The sequence below is a fragment of the Bos javanicus genome, chromosome 20, assembly GCF_032452875.1.
Source record: "Bos javanicus breed banteng chromosome 20, ARS-OSU_banteng_1.0, whole genome shotgun sequence".
In the NCBI taxonomy this organism is placed as follows: Eukaryota; Metazoa; Chordata; class Mammalia; order Artiodactyla; family Bovidae; genus Bos; species Bos javanicus.
The window spans coordinates 5,565,422-5,581,018 of NC_083887.1; the positions used below are offsets into that span (position 1 = coordinate 5,565,422).

At 37.6% G+C, this 15,597-nt stretch overlaps 1 protein-coding gene across 3 annotated transcripts in view; it reads left to right on the forward strand.

Annotated features, from left to right (window-relative positions):
* Positions 1 to 14,142, forward strand: part of CPEB4 (cytoplasmic polyadenylation element binding protein 4) — a 72,593-nt gene extending 58,451 nt beyond the window's left edge. For all 3 annotated transcript variants that reach the window (XM_061393237.1, XM_061393238.1, XM_061393236.1), the window contains 5 exons: positions 3,564 to 3,653; positions 4,014 to 4,132; positions 5,742 to 5,856; positions 6,980 to 7,161; positions 9,743 to 14,142. In XM_061393237.1, the coding sequence (XP_061249221.1) occupies positions 3,564 to 3,653; positions 4,014 to 4,132; positions 5,742 to 5,856; positions 6,980 to 7,161; positions 9,743 to 9,970 (734 nt within the window). In that variant the 3' untranslated portion in view covers positions 9,971 to 14,142. The remainder of the gene's footprint in view (positions 1 to 3,563; positions 3,654 to 4,013; positions 4,133 to 5,741; positions 5,857 to 6,979; positions 7,162 to 9,742) is intronic.
* Positions 14,143 to 15,597: the final 1,455 nt, after the last annotated feature.

Consider the following 15,597-nt stretch of genomic DNA (forward strand, 5'->3'; position numbering starts at 1 on the left):
CTGTGACACTACATTTTCCTTAAAATGCTCAGTCTTTTGGAAGGTTGAGGCAAAATGGCTTCCAAACAACTAAAGATTGAAATAAACACCAGAATTTTATTTTTTAATCTTTAATAAAGTGTCCTGGAGGAAGCTGTGCTGAGATTTCAGGCCAGGCTGACTCAGTCTCCATTCTCTCCTCAGAAAGCATATCTTCTGTTCAGAGTGTTCATCTGGGGCTAAACAGTTCATCATGGTGTTGTCCAGTAAGCTCCCAGATGCAGCCTCCTCATTCTCTAGCTGGAATCCTCACTTTCCTTAGTATAATGGATTCTAGGTTTTATGACCCTTTAGGGGTCAAATCCTTAACACTTTTGAGCCCTGGATGGACTTCAGTGAGGAAACTATATGCTTTATACAAAAAAAAGAAGACTGAATTTTATCTGACGTTGCTTAGGATAAACTTCTCCTCTTGCCCAGATAGCCTATATCTTTTTGGAAAATTACCAAGAAATCATCACAGGAAGTGGTTTAAACTGAGCAGAATTAATGGGGATTGTGTTAATCATCCTGTTTTAGCCTCATACCACATATGTCGATAAGTCAGTAGCAGTTTAGGTGGACAGGCCTTTATATTAAAATGTGAAATATGTATTTATGAAAAATACTATGTTCTGTAGAATTATATGCTAAGAATCACAGAGTTTATGGGGCAGATGGGGCTAGAGGCAGATCACTTAGAACCTAATGAATTTTGTACCAGAAGCACTAACAAAAAGAGAATTAATACTTTGAAAAATAACTTGGACAGTTAGGCAAGTAGCTTACTATATGACCTACTAGAGGCTGCCTCAAAGAATATTGAAAAGCACAAAACCAATAGAGCAGAAATTCTGGCTTCCGAGCTTGGAGACGACACAGATGAAAGTGGACCTCTGGGCCCTGAGGAGTGCAAATTCTTGGGAGCTAGCCCTGAAAGCTTGCAGGGACACCTCTGACTAGAGAGCCTTGCTTGTTGTGCTCATTTTAATTTTCTTGTAATAGAGCTGAGGAGGTTCCTGCCTGCACATCACATAGGCTGGAGGCTTTTTCCCTTCTGCTGAAGATTATGGTTCTCCTACTAGGCTGGCCCACCTTGCTTACAAAGAGTCATTTGTGAACCCAGTATGTCTAGGTTACACTGATATCACTCCCTTATTTAGTGGTCTCACAGGGCTGAATGTAGACACAGGCACTGTAGCAGTTCATACAGACAACTTTGTCACAATCTGGAGGAGGGGAAAACAGTCCTAGCAGACTGGAATTTCAAAATGCTTCTCATCTCTCTTCTCTGTTCCCCTGTCCCACCCTACTCCCAGATCTTCTCTGCACAGCTCACCTACTCTTTCTTAGAAGTTCCTTGGAAATTTATTTTCCTATGAAGTGACTTAGCAGCAAAGTCTGTTCATTGATTGTCCACATATATAGTACAGCATGACTGGTGTCATTTACATTAATAGTAAAATATGATTAAGTCTTCCGTCCATCCCATGTCCCCTTCCTTTTCCTTCCTTGTAAGACTCAGAGGTGTTGATGTCCAAGGAGGATGGTTGGTGAGCAGGAAGAGGGTGCCAAGTGGAGGTGTGTCATAGACATACACGTGGAGGGGGCCTGTGCCGAGGCCGTGGCAGCAGTGTGTGTGGGACCAGTAGATCAGGGCAGCACGGGCTCTGTGCAGAGGTGGAGGGCAGAGGAGTCTGCCAGGGCAGCTCGCTGAAAGATGGGCTACGTTGATCAAGGAAGCAAAAAATTGAGGATAGTGAGAGCTTGGTTTCTCATAGTAAGAAGGGAATTTACAAACAGGAGAAGGGGAAAGGCTAGAAGATGACATGAGATGTTGGAATGGACTTACAAGTACCAATATGAACTCATTTTTATAAATGTACACAGATACAGAAACAGTTATAAATATGTCTGTGTATGTTCATGTATTTCCTAGCTTTGTCCTCTGAGAAGACTTAGAAATAATAAATACCCGCTAACAATGACTATAGGGAATACCCAAATCGGAGTTTCTAAGTATCTTTTGTCACTGAAAGGAACCAGGATATCTTGGAGGGGGAAAAAGGCTGATTCTGGGGCTAGGCCAGAGAAAGAACAAGATGAAAGCCTGGGGTATCTTCTTGGGTCAGATAGTATGGAAGCACTTGAAGAATGATGGGGGGAGGGGGTAAGTCAAAGGACACAGGAACCCCTCCACTGGCTGAATCAGGGGCAGTTTTGAGGACAAACTGAATAAATGAAAGAGAATCAAGTTCTGCTGCTGCTGCTTCTGAGTCGCGTCAGTCGTGTCCAACTCTGTGCAACCCCATAGACGGCAGCCCACCAGGTTCCCCTGTCCCTGGGATCCTCCAGGCAAGAACACTGGAGTGGGTTGCCATTTCCTTCTCCAGTGCATGAAAGTGAAAAGGGAACGTGAAGTCGCTCAGTCGTGTCTGACTCTTCGCGACGCCATAGACTGTAGCCTACCAGGCTCCTCTGTCCATGGGATTTTCCAGGCAAGAGTACTGGAGTGGGGTGCCACTTCCTTCTCCAGAATCAGGTTATAGTCCATTGAATAAAATAGGTCCACACTGATATAAATAAATGCATGACTAAATAAATGGAGGAGAGGGGAACACTCTTCCTTACTGAATTATACTAACTAGTAAATGTAGAAGGGTTGATAGAAATAGATAACCAGCATTTGGCAGTTATCATTGTGGTAGTTGATATAGGCAGGAATCTTCAGTAAATGCCAGGCCTAATGAGGGAACAGGATATTGATGGTTAACACAGTATTCCCCCACAAAATATTGATCATATCCAAAGGGAAATGGTTTCCTTTTGGTGGAAAAATACAGACACTTATCAACTCGACTAGCAGATCAAGATTAACATATCTTGTGAAAGGACAGGATGACATAGCATCATTATGATAGTATTCCTGGTTGGAATACATAGGTCATGAGGAAACAAGTACAGACCTAGGTTGAGAGCCATCCTACAGAAGGAATGACCTGTATATTTTGAAGCTATCAGTTATAGAAAAGACAGGAAAGAATGAAGAACTATTGTAAACTGAAAAAAATAGATACCCTCAGAACATGACATCTAAATGTAGCATGGTTCTAGATAGGATTCTGGATCAGAAAGGAAAAGAGAAGTATTACTGTGACAGTTAAAAATTTGGATGGAGTCTGTGAATTGGGAGAATGTTGTATCACTGTTGATTTCCTTATTGGAGGGGAGTTGTATGTTGGTACATAAGGGAGTGACCTTGCTTTGAGCAGGTACCAGTAGTTGTATTTTGTGGTACTAGAGCATCACATCAGAAAAAGATGGTAGACCAGTTGGTAGACTCGTGCATCAGTAGAAGGAGAAAAGGGAAGAGGGGGAAGACAAATGCACAGATGTTAACAGTGGGGGGATCCAGATGAAGAGATGCAGGGGTTCTTGGTGTACTGTTCTTGTAAATAGTAGATTTGAGACTGTTTTTTCTAAACTATTTCCCAAAATGGTCATAAGAATATTTACATCTACTTTTTTGGTTTGTTGTTCATTAGATGAGATCACAGCCAGTTTTCGTCGCTTTGGCCCTTTGATTGTGGATTGGCCTCATAAAGCAGAGAGCAAATCCTATTTTCCTCCTAAAGGTAATTTCTAAGGATTCAAATACATGTGTAGTTTATCCTTATATTTTTTTCATAAGTGTTTGCCTTCAGTGTACAACTGTTTGTTGCTAAACTAACATTTTCCCAAATGTGTTTTTAAAATTTCTACTTAATGTATACTTTTAATTCAAATTTGATTTTACTCTAAAAGAGGTTTCAAGATAATACCAAATTGAACTTAATGTTGATACTGTCAGACTTTGGGTGAGATTAAGTTTTAGGGGTTTTTGTTTATTTGTTTAATTTTTTTCTAACCTTTTCCTTACTTTTATGCTTCCTTTCACTTGAAGAATTATGAAAAAAATGGGAAAAATAAAAGTCTTTCAAAATTGTTTTTATTAGGCTATGCATTCCTGCTATTTCAAGATGAAAGCTCTGTTCAGGCTCTCATTGATGCGTGTATTGAAGAAGATGGAAAACTCTACCTGTGTGTATCAAGTCCCACTATCAAGGACAAGCCAGTAAGTGCAGTCTAGTATGAAAATAGCTTCTCATTTTTGCCTCTGTTCATTTTTCCTGAAAAATACACAGACATCTTAATGTATCTGTTAATTGAAACATTTGTAAGTAGAATCAAAATGAAAAAGTTTTGTTGTTGTCATTTTCCTAACCTTGACATTCTATATATTTGTGCACATTATTCTGACATTGAGTTTTTGGTTAACTAAAGTATTGGTGAATCTTTCTATTAAAAGATGTCATCTAGTATGCATTTGATAAATATAAAGTAGCTGAATTTCCTCTGAATAATAGAACTCAGAATCACAAATATACCTGTCTTTCTCCTTCCTCTCTTTGGTCAAGATTTTACCCAGTACCATATGCAGCAAGTTATGTTATACAAATAACTTGCTGCCTATGGTACTCTTGCCAAGTATTAATAAAATAAACTATGTATATACGTAAATGTACATTACATGTTGTTTCTTTTTGAAAGAGTTTTTATTATAAAATTTAGTCTTTTGGGAAGATCCCCTGGAGGAGGAAATGGCAACCCACTCCAGTATTCTTGCCTAGAAAATGCCATGGACAGAGGAGCCTGACAGCCTACTGTCCATGGGGTCACAGAGTTGGATATGACTTGAGCACATGCTCACTCAGTCTTTAGGAATAGTAGCAATAGCAATTGGCCTATTTTGACAAATCTGACAAACCACAATCTTTTATCCCTTGACCAGTACCTAGTGGTAGGGTCCATTTTGGGATGGAGGCTCCAGTACGCTTAGCTCAAGCAGTAATTTGTGGAGCTCCTCTTGGTGTCTTGGGGTTGTCCCCAATTTTCTGTGTGGCTAGACTCTATTTGACTTTTTTGTCCCCTGCTGGTCCCCATAGGTATTTAATTTTGAAAACTTTGGGCCTTGGGACCTGGTTGGTATACCTGTTGAGAATACCCTGATGTTAATCCCTTAGCCTTTGGTATGGGCATTTGTAATGGTTATATAAATGCAAACAGTTAAATAGAGGTACTTGATTCTTGGTGTTGAAAAAGGCAAAAGATTTATATGACCTGAAGAGAAACCAGAGTATTGGTTAGTTTTAATGGACACACTGAAGTGTTTTATCATAAAACATTTACTGTAGGTATCCATATTTTTATTTTGAAATGCTTTACAATGCACTAGATTTGTTAATATCAGGAGTAGTTTGCATTTCCTGGACATAGGTTTGGACACACAACCCTAGTTTCTTAGCACTGTATACTAATCAACATCAAATACCATGCTAAATTTAAATTATATGGCTGCTGAGGGGTTGGGTAGGATAGAAGCCCAAATAAGCTGTAAAATAGTTAATTAACTTACAGATAATTAAGGTCGTATTACTGTTAAGCAGTTTGGTTTATAATAGGCAATTAAATTGAACTTTCCAGCCTTGGTTAGATTACTTTTAAAAAGTAAATGAAGTGTTGGGATATGCTTTTAAATCTTCTTTGGTTTTCCAGTTTTATTGATTTTTAATTATATAAATTACAGCTTTGTAAAGTAAAATATTCTGTAATAATTGTAAACTTGATTTCCACATAAATTGCCTGTGTTGAGACTGAGACACTTTGGTTTGCATGCTCCCTAGGTACAGATTCGACCTTGGAATCTCAGTGACAGTGACTTCGTGATGGATGGTTCACAGCCTCTTGACCCACGAAAAACTATATTTGTTGGTGGTGTTCCCCGACCATTGCGAGCTGGTATGATTCAACAGAGCAACAAAAACTCTGTTTATCCTTTAGCATAAGAAATAGCTTATAAAGATTTTTTTAGGATAAGTTTTCCATAAACATTTGAGTTAATGTCTTAATAGTGAGAGTCCTGGACTCCAAGTGTCTTAGCTTGAATTCATGTGTTCTGTTCCAGTTTAACAGCTGAGTAACTTTGGACAAATTGATTTCTCTAATTCTCAGTTTCCTCATCTGTCAATGAAATTAAAAGTATGTCCTTTATGTAGAGTTGTTCTGAGGATTAAATGAGGTAGCAGATGCCCGGTGCTTAGTGCAGGGTCCCGTCATGCTCATGCTCATCACTCTCATCATCATCCAAGAGAGAAAGCCCTTCCGGGACGGGCTAGGTATCGAGATGTTCACTGTTTGTTCCCATGACCCCATGTGCTCAACAGCTACTTGCTGAGCACTGAACTTTACAACAAGGTTCTCAGCAGTGCATCATGTTTTTAGAGCAGTACTCACAGAAGAAATTTCATCCTTAACTTCAAATAATATGAGTTTTAATATTATCAGAGAGATGAAGAACATAAAATGAACAAGAATGCCATTTCAAAGTTGTAACATTTCGTGGAGAATAAGATTCATTTATTACTTCAAATTTAAATTTGGCAAATAGCTAGACTATAGGGAAAGGTAAAGGGTTTTAATGGAAATCTTCTCAAAGGACTCCCAGAGAGTCTACCAGTTAGCTTTCTAGTGTTAAATGATTATTAAGCATTACATTGTTAACTGGTAAATTTACGGTGGCATTGTGGTATGGAGCAGATAGACCAGGGTACCGAGTCCAGCACAACCACTTTACTTGCCGTGACCTTGCTTAGGTTGATCATCCTCTCTGTGCCTCAGTTTCTCCAGGAAATCACTACGTACGTCATACGGTTGTTTAGATTATATGTGAAACACTCAGCAGAGTCCCTGTCCTTAGTCACAGTAGATTAAAATGAACACAACGGACAACTGATTATAATAACTAGTTTCATTTTAATAATTACTATAATGATGAATAGATGAGCTTCTTTCGATGAAACCTTTGGTGAGCAAAATGATGTTTCCTGGTCTCAAATGTCCTTTCTACTCCTTCCATATGTAGTGGAGCTCGCCATGATAATGGACCGGCTGTACGGAGGCGTGTGCTATGCTGGGATTGATACCGACCCTGAGCTGAAATACCCCAAAGGAGCTGGGCGAGTCGCATTCTCTAATCAACAGAGTTACATAGCTGCTATCAGTGCCCGCTTCGTGCAGCTGCAGCATGGAGAGATAGATAAACGGGTAAGTCCTGGACTGCATTCTGGGGAGTTCTCAGAAGGGCCCTCCGTGTCATTGCCAAGCTCGGAATGGGTGAATTTTACATGACAGTGAAGTGACAGCTGACTTACGCCCATTGGGTCCACTAGATGCAAGTTCTAGAGCGTATCTAAGAATTTCCTGTGGATTTTTTTCGTCTCTTAGTGTTCTGAGTAGCCTAACAAAATACTAAAGTCACTTTGCTTGAGTCTACTTAATCTTTCCTAAGCTATCACCTCCATCCATTCATTTACTCAGTTAGTCACTCAATAAATATTTAACAGATCCTTTGTACTTCATTATATTAAGTATATAGACTTGAATGCCTTTGACATCTCCTCACCTTTTTTTTTTTAAACCTGGGATATCAAGAATACCTCAACAAGCCCTATTTTCCTATTCACTATGTAACAAATGATTGAATAATTCACTTCAAGGACTGTGTCTAAGAAATAATATTTCATTATAACAGATTAATTAGAAGAACTCAGAATGGAGTAATTTGTAATCTCTTCCATTTGTAATCTCTTTTACCACCTGAAATTTGGTGGTAGTTCATTAGAATTATTTTCACACTTTAAATTCCTCTTTGTTGTGTTTATCCTCTGCATCAGAAAGCTGGAGAAAACCTCAGAGAGAACTCTTCTGTTTTTTAATGTATTGTATTTGAGACTCTGTGTTCCCTATATGTCTTCTTTGCATTCACAAATTTCTTAGCTTTGTGTTTCATTCATTCAACAAATACTTTAGTGCCTAGGGTAAGAAGTCTCTGTACTCATGGGTTTATGTTCTGGTGGACGGAGTGTGGCCTGTGAATCGACTGCTTGTCAGTAAATGGTTTGCTGTGAGTTTGTGTTGAGATAAAAATCCACTGCACTAGGGAGCACAGTGTTTAGTTCAGTTGAGACTTTTTCACAGAAAGACCTTCTTGAAGAAAGCAGTGTGTTGATTTTCATTCTGGTGTCAGCTCCTTATTTCATGCCAGACTGGTACTTTGGTTAGGGCTGACTGAGATATCCAGCGCTCCAAAGCCCTATGCTCAAAAGTCTTTAGTGATTGACCATATTGTGACTTTCTCAATTTAGTACGTAAAAACTGTCAGTCGCTAGTGGTTTACATGGGAGAAGGAAATGGCAACCCACTCCAGTATTCTTGTCTGGAGAATCCTGTGGACAGAGGAGCCTGGTGGGCTGCCGTCCATAGGGTCGCACAGAGTCGGACACGACTGAAGCGACTTAGCAGCAGCAGCAGCAGCAGCAGTGGTTTACGTTTACTGCTTATTATCCATTTCATGTACATTCCACATAAGTGGTAGCTGAAAATTTCTCATCCTAGTGGTCATCATACTGTGAACATGTTAAAGGGAAAGGTATAGATCTGTTAATAAACATGGAGGAAGGGGGCAGGATTAGTTGCTGTATGTATTAACATACCTCCTTGATTTTTATTTGCACTAAAAAATATGTACATTTGAGTAAACAGTGTCTCCCACCTCATTGCTTCATTCCATCATCAGTTTAGGAGTTGTAAGTTTAGCCATTAGAAATTCAGACTTAATTTGTATTCCGCTAGGATCTCCAGTTCTTTGGCCAGTTTTCTTGCCACACTGTAGATGTTATGGAATGGCCTCGGGGCCAGAAGCCTAATCTTCTTGTTACATCTGCTCTTTGGGCCTTCTGTGTCACTCCTCTTTTTGTTCATGGTCTGCCTTCATCAGGATTCCTTGTCAGAAATGGATGGCAGCAGTGGTAGTGATAGCCTGGTGTAAGGGAGTTTCAATAGTGAGTCTCTCCAAGACTAAAAATAACCAACTCTTTTTCTCACTGGAGAATTAAGAGCCAGGTTATTTTTAATGCTTGAGAGGCTCAAATGACAGATCGGCCTATTGAACACTGGAACAGACCCAGTTTTATAAATTTACCTCTGACTTTTAGACTGAAGTAAACCATTCTTCCTGACAAAGAACAAAGCAAGGTTTTAGATTATGAGTACTATGGCTGTGTCTTGTTTTCCTGGAGTTGGAGGTTTGTGATTATAACCCAAGATGTGTACACTGTAAATAGAAACCATGACCTTCTTACAGCTCAGAGGCTTACGGTGTAGAAGTCAGGCAGCTTCCCTCTGATTGGTACATTGAAGTGGTATTTTGTGGCTCTGGGAATCTCTTAGTTGGTCTTCTGCAAATTATAATTCCACGTATGACGAGAATCCAGATCCACTAATTAAAGTGATGGTTTGTGTCTATGAAAACTCTCCCGTGGGTTTAACCTTGTAATGTTCTTAAACATTAAGTTGGCTTCACTTTTAAATTTATGCTGGAACCTTGTCTTTCATTTGAAAACTCTTTAATTAATAAGACAAAAATGTAAAATAATGGGCATAAAAAACTTGCTAGTTGCTTAAAAGATGATAATTTAATTTCAGTAGAGTAGTTATTGACCCTTCCTTTTGGACACCTTGGCACAGATTCATTCAGACAGTGGATGGAAATGTACACACACAGTCTGAGTTGCTAGGTCCATTCACTGAGAAGTGTTCAACGCCTTTCTTTTATTTTTGATTGCAGGTGGAAGTTAAGCCATATGTCTTGGATGATCAGCTGTGTGATGAATGTCAGGGGGCCCGTTGTGGGGGAAAATTTGCTCCATTTTTCTGTGCTAATGTTACCTGTCTGCAGTATTACTGTGAATATTGCTGGGCTGCTATTCATTCTCGTGCTGGCAGGGAATTCCACAAGCCCCTGGTGAAGGAAGGTGGTGACCGTCCTCGACATATTTCATTCCGCTGGAACTAAAGGATAACTACAGTGCTCATTTTCAGGCCTCAGAATAAGTGCACTCTTCTGTTAATTCTGCCCCCTTCCTCAACCTCTTCACGCTGGCATGTCCTTTTGTGCAGTCTGTAACTTAACAGTAGTCTAACAGAGAGAATGACCTATAATATAGGTGTTTTGTAGATTCCCGTGTCACTGAAAACAAGATGTATGAACTCCTTTTTTGTATTGCCATCATGTTGCATGGAAGTTTCATTCTCTTGTTTCGCTGGAGACTAAGAGGATCCAAACTTCCTGCAGCATTTTCTTAGAGGAGAGAGAGAATTATTAAAAGAAAAATGAAACAATAGAGTATTTTGGGTTTTTAATTAAATTATTGTTGATAATATAACAGATAAGAATACTTTTATTAAAATAACCACGTAACAATAACACTATCAGTCTCTCCTGATGCGGGGTTTCCCCCAGGGAAGTGCTTTTGCCTTTCTCTTTCTTTTCTTTCATCTTTTTTGCCTTTTTTTCCCATCCCCTTTCTGTTCTTTCAACAGCAGTGGAGGAAGTTAACAATTATTAACAGGAAAGAGCATGTTAAAGCAAACACAAATGCATGAGCAAGATTGAAGCAGCATTATAACTAACTTTAAGGGTTTAGAGGCAGAATATCATTTCATTATGCCTCAAAGTTACTACCACATCAGAAAAAAAAAGTAAAGTAGGCAGAGCTAGATTTATTTTCTTTTAAACAGGTTTTTAAATTTAGAATGTAAAAGTTGGGTACATTTATTTCTGAGGGGAGTGCACTTATTTATTTTTAAACTTTTACTTATCCGGTCACAGCCCCAGGAAACCTACCAAAGCTAGAGTTAACGACAACTGGTGGGAAAACTAGCATTTCCTCTCCTAAAGAACAAATGTATAAATTTTATTTTTGATGTTATATATAAACTCTATATCCTAATTTCCTAACACTCATCAGGTGTCAGCCTTTGCTCTCCATTTTGACATTAAAAAAAAGCAAGCAAACAGATCAAGAGATACCTCAAGGATATCATTTTTGATTTTGTTAGACTACCATGTGTAGCCAAAACTAGAAGACAAAACCAATATTCAAATTGGCTCCTGATTGGCTTACTTTTAGATTTAAAGTTACTTTGGATATCCTGTAATTTAGTTGTAACATAGAAAATGAAAACAAAAAGTAGTTGCAAAGTGTTTTGCACTGTTGAACTAAGTAACTGTGTAAATCTGTGCAAAGGTACGTATGTTTATCTTACTCTTCCTATAAAATAAAATAACATTACAGTTTCAGAATTTAGCATGGGACATAGTCAGTGTTTGAAGTGCCAACTTCATCAAGTAATGCATGCTTTATTATAAATAAAACTCTAGCTTTTGAAAGGCGTTATTATGTGTTGAACAGTATGCTTCAGGGGTAAATTGAAAAATAGTCTCTTGAAGCCCTGGTCATTGGAAGTAACTTTTATTTTAATGGACATTTTCTTATGAAATGCCCTATCCACCATGAAAAGGATTATTATCATCAGTGTGCAAAACATTAAAAACAAAAATCTAATGGCAATCTTGCTAGTTGTGCTACCTATCAGTACCATCTTGGATCCTTCAAAACCAAAGACTTGCCCTAGCACTGCGGTGAAACCACCTGACTGATGACCCCTACTGATCATGTTTAGGAAAAGCAATCCTTTATTTTTAATCCAGGCTTTAATGAACTGTATACCTGTTAAGTTCCAAAGGTCAAAATGGAGGCATTTGCTGTCTAACAGTCAGACACAAGAAAGGGAGCTGCTTATTAAAGAATCCCCTGCAAATATTGAAAGCGGTCATGTGAACGGAGGGTGCTCTTGTGTAGCTGGTCAGGGACTTTTTCTTTTCTCCTGAGTGACATAATTCTAATTGGAATGCTCATTTGCCTCTTCTTCTTTTCAATGCTTGTAGGTGGCTTGGGGTGTGCTGTCGTGCTGTTCCTACTCAGTAAACAGGTGTGATGAGCTAACAAGAAATAACACTGTTTGAGAACTAGCTTTGAATAATAATTTTTCCCTTTGTACATGACCTGCTGAATTTCGGTACAGTGTTTTTGTAGCTAACTTATTTTGTCATGCACATAATGTATATTTGTTATGCACTACTTTTGTATATCTTGTTTTTCCAACAGTGAACATTTTTAGGCACACTTTTCACTGACGGGATATCTCTTTATGCAATACCTCAATTTTTCATATTGCAAAGAGTAGCTTTTTGTACTTTTATTACTGAGAGATCTTCATATACTTCATTTTTTAATATAAATAATTTTAATAAATTTTATTTTCTTATATTCTGCTTTTTATACATTTCAGTGCTCTGCATACATTTTAAATTATGAATGTTGTGCACTGGCAATGCTATTTTAGAGTCTGCAGAGAAGAGAAAGCATGTTGCTTAAACATCCTTCCCCAACACCAGCTATTGGTGTACCTATAATTTAAGAGATAGTCTATGTAAAGTAACAAATTAATGAAAAAAAATTCGCATGAAAATGACAGATAACACTGTAGTTCCTAAAAAAAAAGATTAAATGCATAAGCATAGGGTAGAAATTTAAAATAACAAAATTGTCTACAGCTTCTTACTAAGTTTTTAAAATTATTCATAATGCAGACATTTTTGGTGAATGTTTAGCCATTTTTAATATTAATAAATTGATGTTAAGTGTTTGATTCAGAGATGTCTGCTCTTTTAAATTATATATAAAGAAAAAAAATAGCCTGCCGTGGGACAGGTGTGTAATGTTAGTATGCATGACTAATGTAAGAAATTGTTATTCTACTAATATTTACTTGTGATTGTGTGACAAGCGTGTTTACAGATTATTTGGTTACACTTCAATTTACAGGGCATAAACAATTATTATCTATTACTCTGAACTTTATTGATTACATGTCCTTCAGATTACATGGGATTGTAGTTGGGAGTTACCATGTAACTCAAAACATAATTAACATGTAATTAGTTTACAGATTTTAGGGTATCACTTCAATTTACCAAGCATGTAGTTCTAGCGCACTAGCATGGCACCAGCCATGTACTTACAATGTAGTTACAGAGTAATTACATGGTTATTTTTGCAATGTAAAATAAAGTGTTTCTGATTATTTTCTATGTAAAGGAACCCTCTCCCTTCCTCTTCTGGTCCCCACGCTTTGGTATAATATATATACTTCTCCATACACAGACCTCTGCAGAATGCAAAATAAAACTTGCAGTGAATGAATTTAGCATTTTATGAGAGTGCTGTTGGAAAGACTTGATAATTCACCCTTTTTGTTTTGAAGAGTTGAATCTTCTGTTAAAAGGTGATTTAAAACTTGAATGTGATGAATTGTGGCAAGTTAACTTCAAGTTATGTGCAATACTTATTTCAAACTTTTGAAAGATCTTTGCAGTGTAATTCTTTGTTTTTAATTGCAGACATTTAAAAATGTCATTTTCTACTGTTAAGAGTAATCCTCTTTCTTGCTGGTGTTTCTAAAGAAAAGAATCAGAAATCAATCTTTCTACTAATGTAAATTTGAGATTATTTTTAAAAATGGAATAAAAAGAGGTTTTGGTCATTTGCTTTATTTTATTATCTTATTTTAAAGCTACTGTGATTGATAGCATTGTAAGAATTGGGACAATATTGTATTCAACTGTTTTATTTTTTATATTTTTAAAATTTAAAGTATAATTAGTTTTTATAATTTTCATCAGATTTTTGTTATATTTTTTGGAAGTGAAACTTTTAGCAAGTGGGTGTCTAGTTTTTACTAATCCCTAATGTTTTTTTTCCAGTGTATTGCTCATATTATCAGAAGGAAAAGTTATTTAAGTATGTCAGTTAATTGTACTACTTGGCTGAATTTCCATATAGTTTTTACTGTGTATGGGGAGGTTGTAGTATTTATTATAGCATTTTAAATAAGGGTAATTCATTTTTTATTAAAGTCATTTTCACGTTAAGTTCCTATTTTTGTATGTTCTACTCTTAAGTTATATAACACAGTTCCTTTTTTAAAAGAGTTCATTTGTTGAAGTGCTAGTGGAAAATTAATGTTATTAAATAGTTTGCAAATGACTATTTATACCAGTATGCGTATAATTTTTAAATATTTGTAATGTGAGATGTTGAATGAATAAAACTTTTAACTCAGCTTTCTTTTAATATACTTATTTATTTTCAACATAAGTAGATTGTGCTTCCAGGGTTGGGAATATAACATTTAAAAAATATTTGGAACATATTCTTTGGCCAAAGCAGAAGAAACTGAAATGAAAAGATGTTGGTCATGTAAGTGCTCCTGGCAGATGTGCCTTGCTTATGCAGACACCTAAATGGCAGTGGTTGTTGTCTTTGGCCTGCACAGTTACTTCACATGCTGCCCTGCAGAGGTCTTTTTGTCTGTGGTCTTCAGTGTGTGTGTGAGGCCTGAGCCTGCGACCCCAGTGTTCAGTCATCTGCTTAAGGCCAACTGTCTGATGAAAGTAGGGGAACACATGTTTACTTAACAGGGAAAGTCAGTATCTGAGAGGGTCAGTTTTGAGTCTTTGTCAGTGAAGAGCCTCGATTTCTGGCCATGCCAGCAAGAGGATCTGGGTTAACAAGTCTCTCTTGAATGTTAACCCTCCAGTTCCTCCGTATATCCTCACACCACAGGATGTGGCCTCTGGGATTATATTCTCTACAGCATGTGAATTGAAAATATTATCTTTGGGTTGGTCCATAAATCATGTGGACCATTGAGTACTGTGGTGTTTTAGTCATTTATATGTTAGACTGCATTTTCAAGCTTTTAAAGGTTTTGTTTTTGTTGTTTAGTCACTGACTCTTTGTGACCCCATGGTCGGTAGCCCACCAGACTCCTCTGACCATGGGATTTCCCAGCTAGAATACTTGAGTGGGTTGCCATTTCCTTCTCCAGGGGATCTTCCCGACCAAGGGATTGAACCCACATACCTAGAACCTAATACTAAAATATATCCCATTGTGTAAAATTTAATTTCTACTCCTTCTTACTTGGAGCATAGTATTCTTAAGACTGGAAGAAGCAGTTCTTGTCCTTAGACAAATGGACTTGGGGAGTCTTTTGTTTCTAAATTGCCTAAATATTCCCAGTATGCAACTCTTTCAACTATAGGGGTTTTTGATAGTAGTAACCAAACCCAGCAGTGTGTAGGACCCCCCAAGAATACTGGGTCACAGAAGCTTTGGCTGACAGTATGTTCAGAATTCAGTGACGTAGGAGCATGTGGGTGACGTTTGGTTGCCACCTCTGCAATATCCCTGGACTTTCTGGCATGGTTTCAGCACTGTAGGGGTAGGGGGAAGACATAGGTAGATTTAGCTTCTTTATTTCAGGAAATACTTAACTTCGGCAAGTGCTATATCAACTATAAGTGATGTAACAACTATATCTTGAGATAATATATAGGTGAAATACTTCTGGTGTCCTAAGTCTCAGAATGGTGAATCTGGAAAGAGCAAGGTTATAAGGGTTGCATTTTCTTATATTATTCACTGGTCACTTACCTAAATCCAGCCAACAAGGAAAGCTCTATTCCATTCTTAACTGTTCTTAACAGTGAAGTTATTTCATAACTTCTTTGGT